At 35.1% G+C, this 24,130-nt stretch overlaps 1 protein-coding gene across 3 annotated transcripts in view; it reads right to left on the bottom strand.

Annotated features, from left to right (window-relative positions):
* The window catches only part of LOC149787814 (uncharacterized), a 141,863-nt gene that overhangs the window by 7,594 nt on the left and 110,139 nt on the right, over positions 1-24,130 (bottom strand). For all 3 annotated transcript variants that reach the window (XM_089974024.1, XM_089974023.1, XM_089974025.1), the window contains one exon: positions 6,738-6,821. In XM_089974024.1, coding sequence (XP_089830150.1) covers positions 6,738-6,821 — 84 coding nt within the window. The remainder of the gene's footprint in view (positions 1-6,737; positions 6,822-24,130) is intronic.

The raw sequence follows: 24,130 nt of genomic DNA on the forward strand, positions 1-24,130 counted from the left end.
CATTCAAGAACACTCTTAAAACTCACTTATTTCGACTGCAAGAACAAACCTAAAGACCTAATAATGTTTCCTACCTTAAATATTTTCAGCATCTTTTTTATGTTTTCTAATTTTATGGTGTTTGTTTTTTGTAATCATATCATCATATATGTTTCTTATGTTATAGGTGTTGTCTAATGTAAAACGCTTAGAGTTTCTAAAGATTAGGCACTATACAAAGTCCTCATTATTATTATTATTATTACCACTACACAACTAAAACAATAAAAAGGTGGATTTTATAGAATGTCATACTAATGAGTATGCTGATCACTCTCTATTATTTTCCAAGAAATAAATTCACAAAAAACTAGTATTTTATTCTTTTAAAAAACTGTTTTAGATGTTCAGTCAGATCTAGAAAGAAAACCATAAACCAGAATAACAAACACCTGACTCCAAGCAAGCAAGACAAAACAAAAATATCCTGCCCGTACAGAAATTTCTCATGGACTCCGTATGGAATACTTATGGAATCCATATGGAATAGATATGGACTGAAAAACTTATGGAATCAGACAATTTATTCCATATCAATTCCATAAGTACTTCACAGCAAGTGAAATTTCCATATGGAATAAAGTTGCAACTTTAATCCATAAGAACTTTTTTCCATATGGAAAGCAGACTCATGTATTATAGCATATGGATAATACTCTCTGAAAAATTAATAACCTAAACTATCTGATTAAAATAGAAATACTGGTGGGAGTTTGAGTACATGTATATGTCAGTGTAGCTGATGTGGAAGGATGAATATATACTCATAAATTTGAAGAAACACACGAGTGTCAGTTTTCTTTATTTTATTTCCACAGATGTTTAAAAACAAAGACATGACCAAAAAAGTAGGGAAAATGAAAACATGATCAGAAATTTAATATTAAAATACAAGCATAGATGAATCTTTGGTGCAAGGTAGATTTTGGGCTTGATCTAATGTTTATTCTGAAAAGTAATTTTTTTGGCTTCCTATTAAAATATGCTCCAAAAAAATCATACCCTAGTGAAAATATGACTTAAATTTCAGCAAAATCAATGAACATTTCCTGACATTCACTGAAATGTCCATTTTCACTAAAATTATGGTATTTTAGGAGATTTTACCAAAATTTAAGAAAATATCAGTGAAATTTTGTGATTGAAATTTCACTGACTCTGCCAACATTTCTGAAAATATCAGTGGGAATTTTTGATTGAAATTTCACTGAGAGTTTGTCAAAAATTCTAAAAATATAGTGATATTTTGTGATTGTAATATCACAGACATTTTAGTTAAAAAAAATATAAATAAGATATAATAAAATTTATTTTTGTTTCTTGTACAATTTGATTGATTTTCAGCTGCATTTATATTCCCTGTTTCTGATAGCTGTAATTTTATTGTTTATTTTGGGAACAATAACTTCTTTCCACATCTTTCTGTATTATATTTCTTTATCAAATTTTGTTATTGTTGTTGTTGTATTTTTTTAAACTTAGACTGGATTTAACTGCCCTCAAACAAGTTTTCTTGTTTTCTGTTTTGAATCAGAATTTCGCTTTTCTCCTGACCTGAATCTGATTTTCCTCGATACGGACCCTTTTTATAATATCGTCTTCGAAAATTATTCTTAGAATACTGCTTTATCCGGTCCCATTCCGCAACGGGCTTTCTAATAAGTATTTGTTCTGTTTATTATTTAAAGGATGACCGTTGTAAAGAGCTTTCTGATTGGTCAAAATTTTGTATTTGTCCAATCAATCGTTGCGTAACGGAAACTGACGGGAATGCTAAACATGGCGATTCGAGCGGGATACGAGTTTGAATAACCATTTGAAAAATGTGCGGCAAAGAGAATAGCTTGAATCAAAGTCGATGGGAGCGTAATTGGTCAGTGTGTATGAAAACTGAACGCCAGGACTAGCATTTTGCTTTCTGTGCCATAAACAGCTCCACAGTAGCGGCTAACGTGCTAAATAGGGCAAGGAATTGAACCAGGACGATTTCAAAGTTATATAACTCAAAACTGATTAACTTCCAGGATGAATTTAACGAGGACAACGTATAGATTACTGGTGGGAATTCTTGCGAAATACCCATGTCTATCAAAGAAGGTCATATCTTTGCGGAATTTTCTTGGCCCACACGTAGAATCATCGTTCAATATTGTGAGGCATTATTGTGTATATTTAAAATATTCTAGGTGTGTTGCAATTCAGTGTAAAATATGAGTACTTCTATCATGATAAACGTTTGTCACGGCTGCTTATTGAACAAGGACTAATTCAAGAGACCACAACAGCATCATAGTTTGTACATTAATCAAAAATCAAGTTGCAGCACAAGCGACATGGCAGGCTTTTAGCATTTCTTTTCATGTCTCAAAAGGATGCTTTTCTGTAATTTTGCATTATTTTCACAGTTGAATTTTTCAATGCAGATTAATATTTTATATATGTTTATGTGTTCACAGATGCCTGTGCATATATTCTAGGCTTGATACTTTGATTTTTAAAATCACTTAATTATTTAGTGTCAAGCCAGATTCTTCACATCATGTTGTATATACTATAAATATTCTACATAACAGATAGAAGGTCTCAAGGTAGATTAGTTCTGTAATTAAGTTACCTTCTCTAAATAAAGTCATTATTATTATTAATTTTATTATTATTATTAACTCCCATATCTCTTGCCTTGGATGTCATATAATTACAACATCTGTACAAATAAATCATGCAAACTTAATATCACCATGGTTAATAAAGTCCTGTTTAAGTCATATTCATTATTAATCTGAAACCTTCTGAAATGTATGAGAAACTTCTGAAACTTTAGTAAAATACTATATAATGATCAAAATTGTAGTGAAATCCCAAAAAAGTTTCAGTCAAATATTTGTGAAATCTCACCAGATCTTTCAGTGAAATGAAAAAGACTTAAGTGATGCCATCATGGATTAGGCGTTGTATGCGAGAAAGAAAATGAGGACAAGAAAAACCTAAAACTTATTTGATAATGTCTGTCAAAATAAAATTTATATCCATTTTAAAAATTATGGTGAATATTCATCATAGATTCCCAATAATGCCCAAGAATCATTAGGCAGTTTAATAGAAATCTGAAGCAGATTTTTTTATGGTTTAGACAAAGCGCTTAAAAAACCCGTCTGAAATCCGCCTTAAGTATGCCTGGAAAATTTTGTACGGGATGAACTATTACCAAATTCCATATGAACTATTTACAAATTCCATATGGACCATTTACAAATTCCATATGGTATATTTGCCAACTCCATATGGACTATTCATAAATTCCATATGGAGTATTGCCAAATTCCATATGGATTATTCACAAATTCCATATGGAATATTACCAAATTCCATATGGAATTTTAATTTTATTCCATATGGACAACCTACAGATCTCATGGACTAATTAGCATATTCCATGAGATTTTCCATATGGATACACTGAAATCCATAAGAGTGCTTTAACTATAGAATAGAAATGTCCATATGGATATTTCTGTAAAAGTACGTATGGATTCCATATCCATTCCATGTGGAAAATTTCGTACGGGTGCTTTTGGGTACCAAAAGATATCTAATTTGCAAGCTGACTGAACAATACTCTGTAAAAGCATTCTGACCTGTTGGGTCTCATTGTCTGACCTGCTGGGTTTTCAACCAATTCTGACCTGAGGGTTCTCCTGGCTTCGGGATGAGGGGTCATTGGTATAATATTTAAAACACTAAGTCATTTTGCAAACTACTGTTTATATCTACACACTCTAAAGTTCTGCCCACCTCTTTAAGTTCTACTCTACAGTTTAGCTACATGGTTTCTTGAAACAGCTGTCCACTCATAATATCTATCACACCATTATATCTATTGGTATTATATCTCTTCTATTAATTCCCCATCTTATATATCTCTGTTTCTTTTTTTGACTATATCTTGTAAGTCCTTTTATGAAGTTTCTCTGTTAAGTTCCCATTTCGTATAACAAACTTGTATATTGTTTTGACTATTCTCTTGTATCTGTCTGTGTCTGTCTGTCTGTCTCTCTCTCTCTCTCTATATATATATATAGATATAGATATATATATATATATATAATAATAATAATAATCTGACACCCACTTTCCAAAATATGATTAGCTAACCATTACTAAATGATGGAGAGCCCCCTTCCCTCTCCTCAGATCATACTATAACTAAATGGTGCTGACTAAAAAAAATGGAAGAAAGTTAACCAAAAGGGAAATAAACTCTTCAATGAAGGAAACTATTTATAACAAGTTGTTGATACAGTATTGGGAATTTGGTTAAAATTTCAAGATTGAGCATCAGTTTTCTCTAACAGATTGATGACTGATTAATGATCAATTAATCTTTTTATATCATGTCTTGCTAAAGGTCCCAAACATGGGATACCTCTGGAGAGGAAGCATAATACATCCTATTATCAAAGAAATTCTAATAAAATTAATATAACCTTTTGAACAATCTGAAATGGTCCAGTTTATGAGGTCCATAATTTAACATAATGAAAGCTACTAACAGTGGGTGCATTGCAAACTTCCCTTTTCCCTACAGTCTGTTTGGCGAGGCTTAAAAAAGAAGAACTTGAGTTGGAAAATCTAGTTTGGAGATGGGCAATCAGGGGCCAGAACTCTTTAAATGATGACTTGGGATTCTGGATATCGAGCTTAATGTTTGATCAGCATAAGGGTCCGCAATAACTTTTCCTAACATGCAACAGTTATGCTGCAGAAAGCAAAACTGGTAGCATAGGCAATCAGGAATAATAAATCTTCTATATGATAATGTGGAATATTTAAAATTAAAATAATTCAAGGTTTTATCAGTGTAAGGCTGCGTGACTAAAATGGATGAAATGCAGCAACGGTTAGTAAAGTTATACTGAGGAAACCAAAATCAGACTGATGGTAAACAGGGCCCATAACTCCCGTAAATGATGCTACTGAATGCTAGAAATCAAGCTCACTTGGTGTTTCATGAATCTGAAGTCACGTGCCTTATTTGTTTCAAATGTAAAAAAATTTCGTGAAGTTATGTTATGGAAGCCAAAGTCAGGAGGACAAAAAGTCTGGGCACCTTAATCCTACACAAGACTAACCCCAATAAGTCTCATGTAAGGCTATGAAACAATGTTTGTACCAAATTGCATGAGAATATGTTGAATGGTTCTTATTTTGTGCCGATATGAAGTTAATTGTCAAAGACCATAGCTGGATCCAAGATGAAGTTATTGTGACAAAACCCATGACAGAAAAAAACTGCATCACAATATGTTGAATGGTTCCTGAATTATTCCAATTAAACTTAGTTGCTGTAGTAGAGATTAAATATTGCTGGTAAAAGGAGAATAATCCTGTGAATCTTGGATCTGAAAACATTTGAAATGCACACCTACTTTTAGTAGGTAATTTACTTACTGAATGGCATCCAAATGTGTGTAAGGGATTGCAGAGCTATGCTGGTTACAAGCAACATCTCAAGTAAAGTCATAAACTTTAGTTGTAAAGGGCCATAACTCTATCTAAAATGGAGCTGAATAGACAAAACAGTCATGGCACGTACGGGGCTAAGAGCCAGTGTACATACCAAACTGCATCAGAATACGTTACTTGGTTCTTGAACTACACTGATCACTAGGACCTGATGTGGTGGAAATGAAATATTGATGGGAAATGGGCAATAACACCATTAAAATTGGACTTAACATGACAGAACCTTTAATAGGCATAGCTACATGTAATAAGCAACTTACCTACCAAATGGCATCCAATAATAGGAAAGGTCACAGAGCCATGCTGGCTAAAAGAAGTGTCAACAGATGGACAAACAGACAGAAAATGTGATAACAACAGAGATCTCTAATCTTGATGTGGAGCTCTAATAAAAATGTGAATAGAGAAAGAAAACATTGCAAATAATTTCAGAATTCCCACTATGCCACATTTTGGGAATTTTATGACAGTCTTGTCATCAATGAGCCACTGTGGTTCAGTGGTCAGCATGCCAGACTTGTGACCTAAAAGATGGTAGTTTGAATCCTGCCAATGGACTAGCCTGGATCAGCTACAGTTGTGTTTGTGGGTCAGACATTTTACTCCAATTGGTTCAGCACTAAATAACACGTGTTGTTGTGCCATGAAACAAAGAATCAAATAAAAAATTAAAAAAGGTACAATCTACTTAACAGGAAACAGTGGGTCTGGTGCAGAAGTGATCAGATGAATTATAATCAATTATTTGGTTAATATCTCAAAAGTTACCATTATGCTTGAGTTCTTCAATTCATTGGAACAAAACTAGTTGCATAACATTCCAAGAACAGTTACTTCTGCAAAATGAAAACTGATACCATAAAACTATAAATATAAAGAGCTACATGCATATTTGACACATGAAAAGAGATATTTTCATTTTAAATGGACAAACCAGTATATCATTGCATCAAAGGCATTCATGACCTATACCATGCATAAATTGAAATGATTAACATATTACCATAACCTCCCATTATACAAGACATAGCAAGAGAGTCATGGCCATATATTAAATGAGTTCTGTACTTTCTGCAAATAAATCTGACAGCTAGATGAGTGAAGAAGCAGTAAGGGTTGGGGTGGGTGGGCAAGAGTATGGAGCAGTGCCGCAATACTGAAAGGCATCACTTTACTTTGTCTGAGGTTTGTCCATTTGACCGTCCATCATCAGTGTGCCTTGGTCTGGCTCGCATATTCCTTCCCAGCTTCATGTCAACCTGTAAAATTAAGAAAAAGTAAAATAAGGTCTATAAGTAAATTTAATGAAAGGTTAAAGAAACACAGCATTTAATTCAACACCAACTTTGCTAATGCTACAGCTGTTCTGAGATCATTGTTTAATTATTTAAGAATTTGTTTAGCTTGGTGTTTTATGGCACAACAACACTAGTGAGGTTATTTAATACTGAAGCAAATGGAACAAAGTGATATGCCCAAAGACACACTATGGTAGGAGACCATGTCTAATCTCACAGTAGGATACAAACCCATGTCCTTCTGATGACAAGTTCTGCACATAAGCCACTGAGCCACTATGACTCCATTAAATAATGCTGCTACATCAGAGTGATGTCAAATTTAAATAACATTTTTAAAGAATATTAATGTGTTTTACAGTTGGACAGATATATAGATGTGACTGGATCTCTTTTAGATGGATAGATATACAGATGTGACTGGATCTCTTTTAGATGGATAGATATACAGATGTGACTGGATCTCTTTAAGATGGATAAGACAAATATATGTGACTGAATCTCTTTTAAATAGATAGATAAATAGATGAAACAATTTCTCTTAGATGGATAGAAGAACAGATAACACTCAATCTCTTAGATTGATAAACAGATGTGACTGAATCTATTTTATATGGATAGGCAAATATATGTGACTGAATCTCTTTTAGATGGATAGATAATAGATGAGACTGAATCTCTATTAGATGGATAGATAAACAGATCAATAGATAAATAGATGTAATTGAATCTGTTTTAGATAAATAGATGTGATAATCTCTTTTAGATGGGTAGGTGAATAGATGGATAGATAAAAGGATGTGACCAAATCTCTTGTAGATGGAAAGATAAATAGATGTGACTGAATCTATTTTAGATGGATAGACAAACAGATGTGGCTGAATCTCTTTTTGATGGATAGACAAATAGATGTGACTGAATCTCTTTTAGATTGAAAGAAACATAAAAACAAATGAAACCTATTTATTAAAGGCAGTCCATAATGTATTGGTAATGGGAGCTGAAGTGGCTTTAGAAGCAAATCTGGACCCCGAACCTGATCCAGCAGGATCAACCTTAAAATTAATGGAAACTCAGGATATAGAAAGAGGGAAAGAACAATCGTTAGAAGGGAGGATACTGAAAATAGAATGAAACTGCTTTTGAAGAACAGTGATGGAAAAATCAGAGAAAAAAACTGAAAATTTAGAAAGGTCACCAGTAATGGTGGAACAAACAACAGCACCATATTGTCCTGGAGGAACCAAACTCACAGACAGTAGATTCTACATAAAAAGAAACAAAGGAGTCAAATCTCCCACTATAGGATGCCCTGATACAGAAATAAAAGAACATGTTTAACATGTGTCACATGGTGAGGAGTACTCACTAGTAATGAGGGAAGACATTCTCTCTATGTTGACTCCAAAGCAATCACAAAAATGCAAATGATGACTTCAAGAGGATGGTCATCCAGAGGAAGAGAGAGACAAGATGAAAAACCAGCTGAGATCTTCCATTATAGCAAAGGGATTGTCTCACCCAAAAAAAATATTGCCAACCCTAAAAAAGATAAAAACTCAAGAATACAGACATAAAAAAATTCAAATCAACAACTTAGCAAATCTGACCACACAGAACAATACTACAAACAACAGAATGATGTAAACAACAATTAAGACTAAACAGTACATTCTTCAATGATAACATTAAACCTTCGTGTTATATCATGGAACATAAATGGAATCCAGAAAAATGTAGAAGTAATTAAACTCTGTAATGGTTATGACCTAATATTACTACAAAATGTACATAATATTGATAAAAATATAATTCCATAAATTGAAAAACTATATGCTGTGATAGTAACAGCAATATAAATGAAAGTAGGGCAGATGGTGCCTAATACTTCATGAGACATAATTAAAACACCTACAACACAACACCATTACACATTATAATCAACTGTATACTGATTGTATATGTGCCAACATGATATAATAGAAAAAAGTGGGAATTTATCATGAATTTAATATATACCAGATTTTACAAAGGAAAATTTTATAATGGGTTGATAGACATGGAATTAAATAGCAGCACAGGAAATAAGGGGTATGATAAGGTGTTAGAAAACCTAGTTAGGACTTTTAAAAAATGAAATAGGATGACTGACTTATACAGAACACTTAACAAGAATAAGGTACAATATACATATAGGTACGAGACTACCCAAGGATGTTGTTTACATAAATATCACATATCAGAAAGTTGATCAACTGTATACAATCCTGAGAAATGTTAAAGAAAACATTTCAGATCACAACACAGTTAAAATATTTACAATAATGGAAGAGAGAATGAAAAATGGGCACCAGAACACTAGAAACTTTATAAGTCTATACAAGATGAATACAATGAGAAAGTAAGTACATTGCTGGACAACTTTATAAATAAGGTAAGTAGAAAAATAGTGAAAGAATGGGAAGAAGTAAAAGGGGAAATTAAAACACTAACAAAGAAATACAGCACCATCAAATAAAACCCAGAGAAAGGGAACAGAATATTGATGTAATGATATACTAAACAAGTTATAGCACAAACAATAAAACAAGGGGAATAAACAGAAGATTAGAACTATAAAGGGGACAGAATTAAAAAACTGAATGGCTCGGAAAGAACAACATTCAGACAAGGAAGACATAACAAAAAGAAATATACAGCTATTATAAAGATCCATATATTAAACAAAATATCCCACAGGAAGAAATAGATAAATACTGCAGAAGTACAGAATTGATACAACTTACCAAAAAGTCAAAAAAAAAAAAAATAACAAATTTGGAAGAAAAGAAGAAATAAGACAGGCAGTAATACAACTTAAAACAAAGGGGAAGTAACCAGGATAGAACAGGTTAACTTTGGACTTTTATATTGGTGGTGCTATACAGTTTCGCATTTTGCATAGGTTAGGATTTTAAAGAAAAAGAATTTTCCTGGCTTTCCTCACTGGTTATACTGGCTATTTAAAAAAGACCTTGTATATCTTAGGTATAATGCAAAGAACCTTTAATTCCCTTTATTTTGGTGTATGATTGATGGGTGTACTATGGGTTATAGAGTATACAGCTTGGCCTTACTTCAAATGTGCACCTTTCAAAAAAGTGCTAGCTCTACTTGGTCATTTTCACTTCCTGAACTTCAGAGGTAAATTGTATAAAAAAAAGAGCCAATAACTTTTTTTACATTTTATATATTTGGTAATTCATTCATTGCACTTTCAGAAGCTGGTATTGTCTAGTCTGGCAAAATTCATTTTCCCTATTTTAATAACTGCTATGTATAGTGTACTTTAAACTAATTCAGACTGATTTTTTAACACAAGGGAGCAGTCATTTTAGTTAGCAGTGTGCTTAAATCATGTAAAATTTCCAAAAGTACAATATCCAAAAGAAATATCATCCACATTACATTAATGTAGCATAGAGATATGCAAACATTCTCTCCACTGTGCATGTTTTAAATGCAAACTACTTCACCTTACATATGTCACTCTCTCAAAAGTACATATTATCTGGTGAGCGCCACCATTAGGTTCCAGAAGAAATTAATACCTATATTAGAGACTGTGTATAACTATCCTTATAAACAATGAAATGATGGGAATGGGGACAATCAAAGTGTGTGTTATTACACAAATTTTCAAAGGCAAAGGAGAAAAGAAGGATTAAAAAACTGGCTCCAATAACACTACTAAATACAGATTATAAATACTAAGTACAGTGTATTAAGACACTATGAAATAGACAGAAACTTGTGTGGGAAAACTAAAGCTGCAGGAAAGAGGGATGGAATATTACGAATGTGCCATAAAAATTGTAACTGATTATACACAGTGCAAGGGGAAAATGGGGGTGATGTTACTATTTGATCAAGATCGAAAAGGCTTTTGATTGAATTGAGCAAGGATTTATTGATGAAATATTTAAAAAATATGGCTTTGGACAATTTATCTGTCAGTGGGCTAAAATACTGTAAAAATAAACAGATAAATGGAGGAAACACTAAAAAAAATGCTTTTCTTAAGAAAAAAGTAAATTTAAAATGTCATTATCAGGTCAATCTGTATCTGTTTTATCAAGCATCATCTTTCTACAAGCAACCAAACCCTGATTCAACTGATGATGTATATAAATAGATACAGAGAGAGAGGTAGATGGATGGATGAATGAATTAATATATGCATGTATAGAGATAGATATGTCACAGGACAAAATGTGCATGACCTAACCTGTGTTTGAACCCAGTTCTATAAGCTGGCTTATCTAAGCCAATATACCATATATCTCTTGCAAAATTCTTGGCAACAGAATTCAGACATATAAAGACAAATTTCCACTTTGTACCAGATTCTGGCTTTCAGATCATTCATAGTGTAACAATGTAAACTAAGGATTCATCAATTACAGACATTCAAAATCACATTCTGAGATAAAAACTGTCTTGGCAACTGGATCATGGTGAATTATATTACATCAGTGATGGTTCGAAGACAAATTCTGGAAAGTCAAGACTGGTTTTATATTAGACAAATTAGCATTACTACTATATTATTATTATTTTTCTTTTTCACTTTGCAAAAGCATAAAACATTTGTACTGGTCATCAGACATGGGTCTTCCCTGAAACATTACAGATCCAGATTGGTCACTGGGCATTATGTACTAGTCAGTAGGAAAGGGTCTTCACTGCAAACATCAAAGTTCCAGATCTTTCACTGGGCATAAGGTACCAGCAGACCTGGGTTTTCGTTGCATAGAGCACTGATCCAGATTTGTAACCAGTTATTATGTACTGGTCAGCAAACCAGGGTTTTCAATGCAAGCAATAGAACTATAGATCTGTCATTGGGCATTATATACCAGTCAGCAGACCAGATTCTTCACAGCTTGCTTCAGATCATAACTAGATACAAAGCATGGATCCTGATTTTAAACAACCAGTGCATTAAGGGATGCTAGATCTGGGTCTGTTTGCAGGTGGATTTGTTGTTCAAAGACATTATTTTAAGGCCAAGTCACAAATAGCCAACAACTTTATTGCAGATTCTGTAAGCTTATCTGCTTGTCTGATAAGGATGAGTATGCCAAGTAAAAGAAGTGGATATATCCCAGAAATCCCATAATAGTTTCCAAAAACAGCAATCCCTACATTTAGAAAAAAAAAACAACTAAAATACTGGTTAACAAATGACATTAAATTATGGATATTACACTGTGATCAAGAAGATTTTTTTAACTTAAATTTAACAAATGCCTGTTGAAGATCACTTAGAAAAACACTTGTCATTTTCACATAAGTTATAACGCATATGCCTGAGCTGAATTCACTTTTACAATATGGTAAAAAGTTACATATTATACAGCATATTTACACAATAATGACTAAAAACAACCATTATTACACTCCATATACATGCTTACTAAGCTTATACAATCGTTTGCAAGGTACTGACTTTGGATTCTTGTTTAAATGTTTCACAAGTCAGCTAATAGAAATATAAAAAATATCAACATAAAATATGTTTGCATAAAAAACGTTTTATTATGTGGAGAATGTAACTCCAGTAGTGATACTATGACATGAACCAAAAGATTTTTTTGTCCATTCTATGAGACACCTCAAGTATGAGTAAAATACATAAAATATTAATTTAAAGACAACATACATTTCAGGAAAAAGACCAAAAAAAATTATCATAATAAAGAATTTTAATGAAGGATATTCAGTAAGCAGTGTCATCAATTTGTTTATGAACTATCAAAAGAATATGTACTGTTTCTTTAAGTAGCTTATTTCATCTTTTCGTATGTTCAAATTTCAATCCAATCACATCTGGCAAGGAGGTGATGTTCAAAAAGTAGAAATTAATTTTCTTCCTGTTTACGAAAAGGGTTATAACAATTTAGTAAAATTATATAGCTCTCAGATCAGAAATCAACATCTATTTATCAACAGTAACTAAATTTGATACTGTACCAACAATTAATAGAATCCTAGAGTAATTTACTCTCTATTCAGGCCTTTGCATTTCCCAATTATGGTTGTCTTAATTTTCACAATGGCGAGCAAACATGTTTTTTAATGTAGATTATGTGGCAGAAAAACATGGAATCTTATACATTTTGTTGGGTCTATATATGTTTGCTCTGGAACAAAATGTCCTATTCTTTAACATTCTCTCTCATTTGCTTTCTTTTAAATCTGACAGTGACACAAAACAATTGTCTCGAACTACACATTGTTTTGTCTTATTGACAAGTGGTTGAAACACTTTTACAATATTTAATGTATTACATGTACGTGTTCATACAAAATAAACCAAAGAAACCCAGCAACTACATTTTCTGGAATGAATCTCTTCAATAATGAATCATGCTGAGAACAAATTTGTATTATAAGATTAAAATTAACAACTAGTATGTAAATGTTAATAACATTTTGTGGTTGGAATTGAAAATGTGTTTGAGTAGACTGATAAAGTTAGCAAAGGACTGAAATGTTGGAGAAACAGACTGAATATTGTGAAAAAAATAACATTCAAAGTGCTGCAATCAATATCACGGTTGAGTGCAATGTTTCTAGTGCAGTTGTTATTTAAGAGGGATGGTTTCTATAATATTTGCCTACCCTCCAAGCAGCTTGTAACCCACCCACCCCTGATTTTATAAATGACTGGCATCAAGGATATAAAAATACACAATCTCAATAATTTCCTTCATCAATTTATAATGCAAGCCATTATCTGCATGTTGAACCTGTTTGCAAATTATATTCCAAATATGAGTGTGGGACATAATGATACTGGAACAAAAGGAAAATTAAAACTGCTAACAGTTCAAGGTTAATCTAGGGCTTGAAAGACCTATATGGATGGGAATGTGGAAAGACAGACTGATATGCATACAGACACCACAGTTATGGTTGGACAAATATGGTAGACTATTCATTGGATAAATATGGCAGACCTTTTACTGGATAAATTTGGTAGAGTGTTCTTTGGATAAATATGAAAGACTGTTTATTAGATAAGTATGGAAGATTGTTCATTAACTAAATACGGTAAACTATTAATTGGATAAATTTAGTGTGTGTGTGTATGTGTATGACTTAGATTTTTAATGTAGCTACAATTTTAGTCATATTGTTATGGTGTCTGCAGTGCGGCAGTTTATAGTGTTGACTAGCACTGGGGCATCATGCTGCAGTCATGTAGCATAATGTCCCACCCAGTCACATTATCCTGACAACAGGCTGACCATTCCTAACATTAACCATTAACCATTTAATGCTGAATGCCAAGCGAGGCAGCTGCTAGTATCGTTTTTATAAGTGTTTGGTATGACTCAGCCAGGGTTTGAACCCGCAACCTCCAGCAGGCAAGGCAGATGCTTTAACCACTTTGACTACCAGTATGGTCTGATAAATTTAGCAGACTGTTCCTTGGATAAGTATGGTAGACTTTTCACTGGATAAATGTGGTAGTCTGTTAATTGGATAAATATGGTAGACCAATGAACAATTGGATTAATGTGGTAGCCTGTTCATTGGATTAATGTGGTAGCCTCTTTATTGGATAAACTTAGTAGACTGTTCATTGGATAAACTGAGTAGAATGCTCATTAGATAAATTTAGTAGACTGTTCATTGGATAAATTGAGCAGACAGTTCATTGGATACATTTAGTGGACTGTCCATTGGATAAATTTAGTAGACTGGTCATTTTATAAATGTAGTGGACTGTCCATTGGATAAATTTAGTGGGCTGTCCCATAGATAAATTTAGTAGACTGGTCATTTGATAAATTTAGGGGACTGACCATTGGATAAAGTTAGTGGACTATCCATTGGATAAATTTAGTAGACTATCCATTGGTAAATTTAGTGGATTGTCCATTGGATAAATTTAATGGACTGTCCATTGGCTAAATTTAGTAGACTGTCCATTGGCTAAATTAAGTGTACTGTCCATTGGATAAATTTAGTATACTGGTCATTCGATAAATTTTGTGGACTGTTCATTGGATAAGTATGACAGACTGCTCATTAGATAAATGTGTGGGCTGTTAATTGGATAAATAAGGTAAACTGTTCACTGGATAAATATGGTAGACTGTTCATTGGATATACATAGTAGACAGTTTGTTTGATAAATATGGTAGACTGTTCAGTAACAGGTTTGAAAATTTCATGTGACCTTGTGATATTGAGTGTAAAAATAATTACATGAGTTTATGGCCACCCATATCAGCCTAAAATCTTTTCCCAGTCACTCGAGGGCCAACCTTATTTAAAATATTAGAGTTCTGCAGGATGTAGTGTCTTAGTGGCAAACCATACTAAGTACTCCCCTCTACCACAATCGACTTGCAAAATATTTAACACCAAACTTTCACAAAGAATCTTAACATTGATGCTGACAACAATACTACAATCACTACAAGAAAAGCAAGCAGATTACTACACCATCATCACGGCTAGAAATGTAATACTGATGACTACACCATCATCATAACCAGAAAAGTGATGCTGACTACAACACCAGTCACTGCCAGAAAAGTGATGCTAATGACAGTATAATACGATCATCACCACCTGAAAAGTGAGACTGACTACAACACCACCATCATCAGAAAAGTGACACTCAGAGAAAAGTGATTTGACTACAAGATCATCATCATTGCCAGAAATGTGATGCTAACTACAACACCATGATCCAGCCACAATATTGACACTGACTACAACAATGCCATCACAATCAGAACAGTAGCACTGACTACAACACTATCATCACCACATTAAGTTCTCTTCTGAAACCCTTACAACAAAAAAGAGATAATGGAACCAATTGCTATGAACATATAAAAATATGCACTGGTATGGCCTAGCATTTTTGGCAAATGATATAGCAAGTAGTTATCATGCATACTTCTAAAAAGGAGTGATCAATAACAAATACAACAAGAAAGAAAACCCTGGCTCAGTGGTCTATCTGCCTTGTGAATAATTGTATTGCCTTGATTTATGGTTGTTTCCTGCATTAAAAAAGTCTGATGTAAAATGTATGGAAACTATATGCCCAGATAATGCAAAACCCTTACAACAAAAAAGAGATAATGGAACCAACTGCTATGAACATATAAAAATATGCACTGGTATGGCCTAGCATTTTTGGCAAATGATATAGCAAGTAGTTATCATGCATACTTCTAAAAAGGAGTGATCAATAACAAATACAATAAGAAAGAAAACCCTGGCTCAGTGGTCTATCTGCCTTGTGAATAATTGTATTGCCTTGATTTATGGTTGTTTCCTGCATTAAAAAAGTCTGATGTAAAATGTATGGAAACTATATGCCCAGATAATGCAAAATGTATGGAAATTAAATGCCCAGACAGTGCAAAATGTATGGAAATTATATGCCAAGAAAAAATGTATTGAAACTATATGCCAAGATAAATTGTATGGAAACTACATGTCTAGACAAAATATATGGAAACTATATGCCAGGATGAAATGTATGGAAACTATATGCCAAGACAAAATGTATGGAAACTATATGCCAAGATGAAATGTATGGAAACTATATGTCAAGCCAAAATGTATGGAAAGTATATGCCAAGACAATAGCAAGGGCCTTTATACTCTTTGTTTACAGCATGAGTAGATCTAAAGAATTGTAACTCTAACTGGGATGATAACAGATATGCAAATATTATACCTTTATTTAAATAAACAGTTCAATTTTAACTATAAAATGAAGCAAAGTTTCTATTTTGTACACACCATTAGTAATGATTATATTTTGTATTTACAATCAGCAATGATCATACTATTTACATGCAGTCACTAATGATCATACTATGTACACGCACCAAGTTGTTGTTGTTGTTGTTGTAGGGTTTAACGCCATTTTTCAGCACAAGATAGTGCTATACATGACAGCCAGTATAACTGGTGGAGGAAGAATCCTGGAAAACCCAGGGAAGAACCACCGACCCACGAGACGCTACTGGCAGGCTTTCTCATGTACCAACGTTAGCCGAGCCTGAGACTTGAACTCACGCAATGGTGAGCGCTTTAGACCACTCGGCCACTCGGAGCCTCCATGCAGTTAGTAATGATCATAATATGTACATGCAGTCAATAATGATCAAACTATGTACATGCAGTTAGTAATGATCATACTATTTACATACAGTCAATAATGATCATACTACATACATGCAGTCAATAATGATCATAATATGTACATGCAGTCAATAATGATCATACTATGTACATGCAGTTAGTAATGATCATACTATTTACATACAGTCAATAATGATCATACTATATACATGCAGTCAATAATGATCATACTATGTACATGCAGTTAGTAATGATCATACTATGCAGATGCAGTTAATAATGATCATACTATGTAGATGCAGTTAGTAATGATCATACTATGTAGATGCAGTAAACAATGATCATAATATGTACATGCAGTCAATAATGATCATACTATGTACATGCAGTGAGTAATGATTAGTAATGATCATAATATGTACATACAGTTAGTAATGATCAAACTATGTACATAATAATGATCAAACAATGTGCATACAGCCAGTAATGTTCATATTATGTACAAATAATCAGCAGGTATCATACTATGTGCATACAATTAGCAATGGTAATACTGTACTATGCACATGCAGTCAGAAATAATCATAATATGGACATAGAGCCAATAATAGTTATACCATGTACATGCAGTCCGTAATGATCACTCTATATATATACAGTCTGTAATGATCATACTATTTACATACAATCAGTAATGATCATACTGTATACATACAATCTATAATAATAATGATATGTACATACAGTCAGTAATGTTCATACTATGTACATGCAGCCAATAATAACCATACTATGTACATACAGTCAGTAATAATCATACTATGTACATACAGCCAGTAATGGTTATACTATGTACATACAGTCAGCAATGATCATACTATGTACATAAAAACAGCAATAATCATGCAATGTACATACAGTCAGTGTTAATCATACTACATATATACATGCTGTCAGTAATAATCAATACTATGTACATACAGTCAGTAATAATCATACTATGTACATACAGTCAGTAATAATCATACTATTTACATACATTCAGTAATGGTTATACTATGTACATACAGTCAGCAATGATCATACTATGTACATACAGTCAATAATGGTTATACTATGCATGTACAGTCAGTAATAATCATTCTATGTACATATAATCAGTAATGATCATACCATGTACATACAGTCAATAACGGTTATACTATGTTCATACAGTCAATAATGATCAGTCTATATACATATAATCAGCAATAATAATAATAATACGTACACAGAGTCAGCAATGATGATACTATGTACATACAGTCAATTATAATCATACTATGTACATACAGCCAGTAATAATCATACTATGTACATACAGTCAGTAATGGTTATATGTACATGCAGTCAGTAATAATCATACTATGTACATAGTAATAATCATACTGTGTACATACAGTCAGTAATAATCATACTATGTACATACAGTCAGTAATAATCATACTATGTACATACAGTCAGTAATAATCATACTATGTACATGCAGTCAGTAATAATCATACAATGTACATACAGTCAGTAATAATCATGTTATGTACATACAGTCAGTAATAATCATACCGTGTATATTCAGTCAGTAATAATCATACTATGTACATGCAGTCAGTAATAATCATGCTGTGTACACACAGTCAGTAATAATCATACTATGTACATGCAGTCAGTAACAATCATACTGTGTACATACAGTCAGTAATAATCATACTATGTACATGCAGTCAGTAATAATCAAGCTATGTACATGCAGTCAGTAATAATCATACTATGTACATACAGTCAGTAATGGTTATACTATGTGCATACAGTCAGTAATTATCATGCTATGTACAGGCAGAAATGATCATACTATGTACATGCAGTGAGTAATGATAATACTATCTACATACAATCAACAATCATCATACTATCTACACTGTCAGTAATGACTGTACAATGTACATAAAATCAGTAGTGATGATACTACGTACAAACTGTCAGCAATTATTATTTTATACATACAGTCTGTAATGTCCTTAATAAAGAAATAAAAAAGGTTATTGGCAAAATAATTCATAAACATTGTCCTTACTGAACAAGTACACTGTAAATGGAGGTGTCAACCAAGAATGGTGGCACTGTAACTTCTGAAGTTCTGTTTAAGAAGAAACAAAAAGTCTGAATTCCAAAAAGTATACATTCACATGTATATAGTTTGAATAATTGATTACAAAAAAGTAATAATTTTGCCATAAAAATCTTACCTTGAAAAATAAGTAATTGTTACTAAACCTTAAAAATAAATACAGTAACAATTGAGAAACAAACAACCTTAATAACACAAATGACTTAAATGTCTTACCTTCTAAATTAAAATGCAAACAGAAGTCTCTATAAAAATACACAGTAAACCAAGCATCCAATATCAAGAATATACCCAATTCCGTGAAGTAAACCTTCTCAACAGTTGACAGTGTTGACTTGATAGTCTTCAAGAAATGGCAGAAATCCTGTATAACTAGTTAACTTTTTACAGGAGCTCAATGCACTCTTCTACAATCCAAGTATGGAAATATTAGAAGCTTACAATAAAAGCCATCTTCATTCAATGAATCCTATAGGAATAATCTACCATTATCTTCCAGCATAAAGAGGTACAAAATACGTTACAGTTACTGAATCAGCCACCAGTTCTGACTTGTTTAACAAATATGCTACTCTTCCAACCAAAAATCAATATGGACTCCAAATCAAAGGTTTGCATTCAAAGAAGATTTTAGAGGGATCCTGCCAGTCTTGTGAGCTGGTACTAAAATGCAATTTACAATCCATCAATCAACTGGCAGTTTGATGGCGATGTCAACAACTTCAGGCGCAAAAGACACCATGTCTGTGTTTATTTAAAACTCCATAATTCACTATCACACCATGACTAGCTTTCAACCACTCAGAAATCCTAATTTGAATTTTGCTTGCTAATTAATGATCCTCTGTTTTCATCCTTTATATCTTCAGACCACTATCACATAAAAAAAAAATCCTTCTAGGCTGCATGCCATTTTTATTTTCAAAGTAAACATCTTTGAGTATAGAAATGTTAACATCAATTTAATGATCCTTGTCTGTTCTGTAATTGTTATGGATCCAGCCACTGCATACAGTGATGACTGAACCAACCCTACATAGACTAATCAAATTTCAATCTCAAATTCAAGAATTTTGAAATTAAACAGAACTGAAATTTTAACAGTGCTAATTTAGAGGTGGTATGGCCTATTTTTTTATCTCTAAATTATGACTGATCAATAAATCAAGCATTGAGAATAGATCTGTAATTGAAACAAAGTTCAAAGGTCCCTACATACAAACACTCACTTGAAAAGAGACCTTAAAAGAAATTCAGCTTTGTATTAAAAAGATTTTTCTTCTTTTTTGGGGGAATTCTTTGTGTACATTACATGCAGTAAAGATTATAATATGAAATCTGTGTCAGTTGGATCTACAAATACTTGAGGTAATAAACTCATGCAAAGTCATGTGGTAGTGTTTTCAAAAATATCTGACAAATACTCTCAACACACTCACATATATGCTTTTTTTTTGCCCATCAATAATCAATAATTAATTGGACTCAACATGAAAATTCACATTCAAAGATGACTGTGAAAATGAAGGATTTTAGAGAGATGACATCAAAATAAAATTCATTAAACCAAATATCAAACAAATTAGGACCATTTCTACTAACTGGTTATATATGCACTGTAGATTTGCAAGCACTGTGTAGACAAGTAGCAAGATTTGGTCAGTGGGTTCACGATATGTATATGAACAAAAATGAAATCCCCTCCCCCCATGTTTTAGTAAAGGATATTGTGTTTGTTAAAAACTGTATAGTTTCTAATAATTCACTGGCTGGAATTTATCCAAACTTCACACATAGACTGCTCATGTGATAACCATCACTAAAAGGGTTATAGTTTATGAACCAATGCCCTGTTGTTCCAGGTCTAAAGTCAAATATACAAAAATAATTGCATTCATGCAACATTTTGTAAGTTTGTAATTTTGTAATATTTTATTTTTTATTCTAAACATAAATGTACAAAGCTTGAGGACAGGGGTGTGTGTGAGGCCTGGGCCTGACGTCCCACTTGCCAAAGGAAAGTGAAGCGTCTCTCATAGCCTATCCTTTCCAGGGGTAGTAATTGCCACAGGACCACTGTCTCGCTCTGCTGGGCAGGAGGTTACTTGCATGTGGCCTCTACTACACTAAAGTGTCCACAGCAGCACCTTCATGTGGGGCCCCCTGTTTTCACAGAACCTGATGTGTGGCGCAACCGAGTGCCCGGCGGTATAACTGGGTGGGCAGACTGGGCTCATTAGCCTTGGCAGGCAACCAGTCTAAGAGAAGAGAAACTCTGACTCCAAACCCGGGCAGATGAAGCTCGTTAGCCTTGTCAGGCAGTTCATCTAGGAGAAGGAAACTCTGATTCAAAACCCACCAAGTCCCATCCATTGGATGATGGCTCCACTGCCTTGTGGATATCTTCGGGAGAAGGAAAGGCTACGGGAGTAAACCCAGACAGAAAATCCGGAGTGGAGCCCCCAAGGCGGCTGGGTGTCGACTACAACTTCCTTCTGGCAGCTCCTGCATCCAAACTGGTGCCAAATGTCATGCTCAGCTTTCCTTTGGACCCCACCAGCATGGATGAGAGGGGGATCCTGACGTCTGGGCAGCCCAGGATCTCCATACTCCACGCCCAGGCTTGCGCCCTGGAGAGGACACTCCAGTCTCGCTACTGAGTGAGGAAACAACACGGAAGCTGACAGTTTACGGGTTATAAGTCCCAACCGATTGGCGTAGGGAAGGGGTGCCATGGGTCAGCTTTGACGGTGGGAGGGATCATCGTGTCCCACTGGCCGACTATTGCCCGCCTCAAGCCGGGCAGCCCCCGGTCAATAAAGTGTTGACCCACCATCATCTGCCTGCTCCAGTGGGTGTCTGGAGCTCAGTGTGTTGCTCAGCATGACAAGCAGAGGGTAATTCCACACCAGACAAAAGAAACAAGAAACCAATAAAGAAGACTCCAGCTCTTCGATTTGCAAGCTGTAATGTGCACACCATGTGTACAGGCATCTCCAACAACCTTAGAGAAGTGGATAACACCAGAAAGATGGCAATCATCGATAGAGAACTCACCAGACTAAATATCAGCATAGCTGCCCTCCAGGAAACCAGGCTTGCCTCTAGTGGCTCCCTCAGAGAGGAAAACTAAACCTTCTTCTGGAAGGGTCGAGAACCTGAGGAGCCCTGCCAGCACGAAGTGGGCTTCGCCATCAAAAACAATCTCCTGGCCTCGGTTCAACCTCCCACAGGGGGCACTGAGTGTCTCTTGTCCATCCACCTCACCACTGCTGCAGGTCCTGTCAACATCATCAGTGTCTACACCCCCACCCTCACATTGTCAGAAGACACAAAGGATCAGTTCTATGGGCAGCTGGACGAACAGATCAAAGGATGCCCCAAACACGAACCACTATTCCTCCTCGGCAACTTTAATGCCAGAGTAGGTGCGGACCACAAGTCATGGCCTACCTGCCTCAGATATCATGGCACTGGAAAGACCAACGAAAATGGTCAGAGACTGCTGGAGCTATGCACCTACCATGGCCTGTGCATCACAAACACCTTCTTCAAGTATAAGCCACAACACAAAGTGTCATGGAAACACCCCAGGTCTCATCGCTGGCACCAACTCAACTTGGTCATCACCAGGCGCTCTGCCCTTAACAGCATCCTCTCCACCAGAACCTACCACAGCATAGACTGCGACTCCGACCATGTCCTTGTGAGCAGCAGGGTACGACTACAGTCACACACACTGCACCGCTCAAAACCAAAAGGACGCCCTCGCATAAACACTGTGCAGATGTCAGTCCCTGCCAAGGTGGAGGAGTATGTGTCCGCCCTGGACAAGGCTCTCCAGGACCTGCCTGAGCACGATGCTACAGCCAAAGCAATCAAATCCCTCCCAAAACGACAAAGCACCAGGTAGTGACAGCATCCCGCCCGAAGCTATCAAATGTGGAAAACCAACGCTGCTTAAACCACTGCATGAGCTACTTTGCCTCTGCTGGGAGGAAGGATCAGTCCCCCAAGACATGCGCAATGCCACAATTGTGACCCTTTACAAAAACAAGGGCGACTGTAGTGACTGTAATAATTACAGCGGGATCTCGCTCCTGAGCATCGTTGGTAAAGTGTACGCTGGCATCATACTCAACAGGCTGCTGTTGCTGGCAGACCGTGTGTACCTGGAATCCCAGTGCGGCTTCAGAGCAGGCAGGTTGACGACAGATATGATCTTCTCCCTATGAAAACTCCAAGAGAAGAGCAGAGAGCAAGGTCAACCACTCTACATGATGTTCATCAACCTCACCAAGGCCTTTGACTTGGTCAGCAGGAAGGGCCTTTTTGAACTTCTCAGTAAGATCGGTTGCCCCCCAAAACTCCTCAGCGTGATAATCTCTTTCCATGCAGATATGAAGGGAACAGTCCTGTATGATGGATCCTCCTCAACCTCCTTCCCAATTAACAGCAGTGTGAAGCAGGGCTGCGTGCTGGCACCAACACTTTTTGGGATCTTCTTCTCCCTGCTCCTGTCCTACGCCTTTGACTCATCCACAGATGGCATATATCTACACATCAGGTCCGACGGGAGGCTGTTCAACCTGGCACGACTGCGCTCAAAGACTAAAGTGAGATGCTTTTTGCAGAGACTGGGAGACTATTTTGCTGATGCCTGCATGCAGTTTGGTCTCACCATTAGCTTGGAAAAAACAAATGTCAGTGTGCAAGATACCACCATTGCCCCTTCCATCAAAATCAACAGTGTCACCCTGGAAGCAGTCAACAACTTTACCTACCTGGGGTCAACTATCAGCAACACTCTCTCGCTTGATATGGAGCTGGTCAGAAGGCTTGGAAAGGCAAACACCATCATGGCACGACTAACGAAGAGGGTGTGGGAAAACAACGTGCTAACAGAGCACACCAAGGTCCAAGTCTACCAGGCCAGCGT

Source organism: Sinohyriopsis cumingii, chromosome 11 (genome assembly GCF_028554795.1).
Source record: "Sinohyriopsis cumingii isolate HCF-2022 chromosome 11, ASM2855479v2, whole genome shotgun sequence".
NCBI classification, from domain to species: Eukaryota; Metazoa; Mollusca; class Bivalvia; order Unionida; family Unionidae; genus Sinohyriopsis; species Sinohyriopsis cumingii.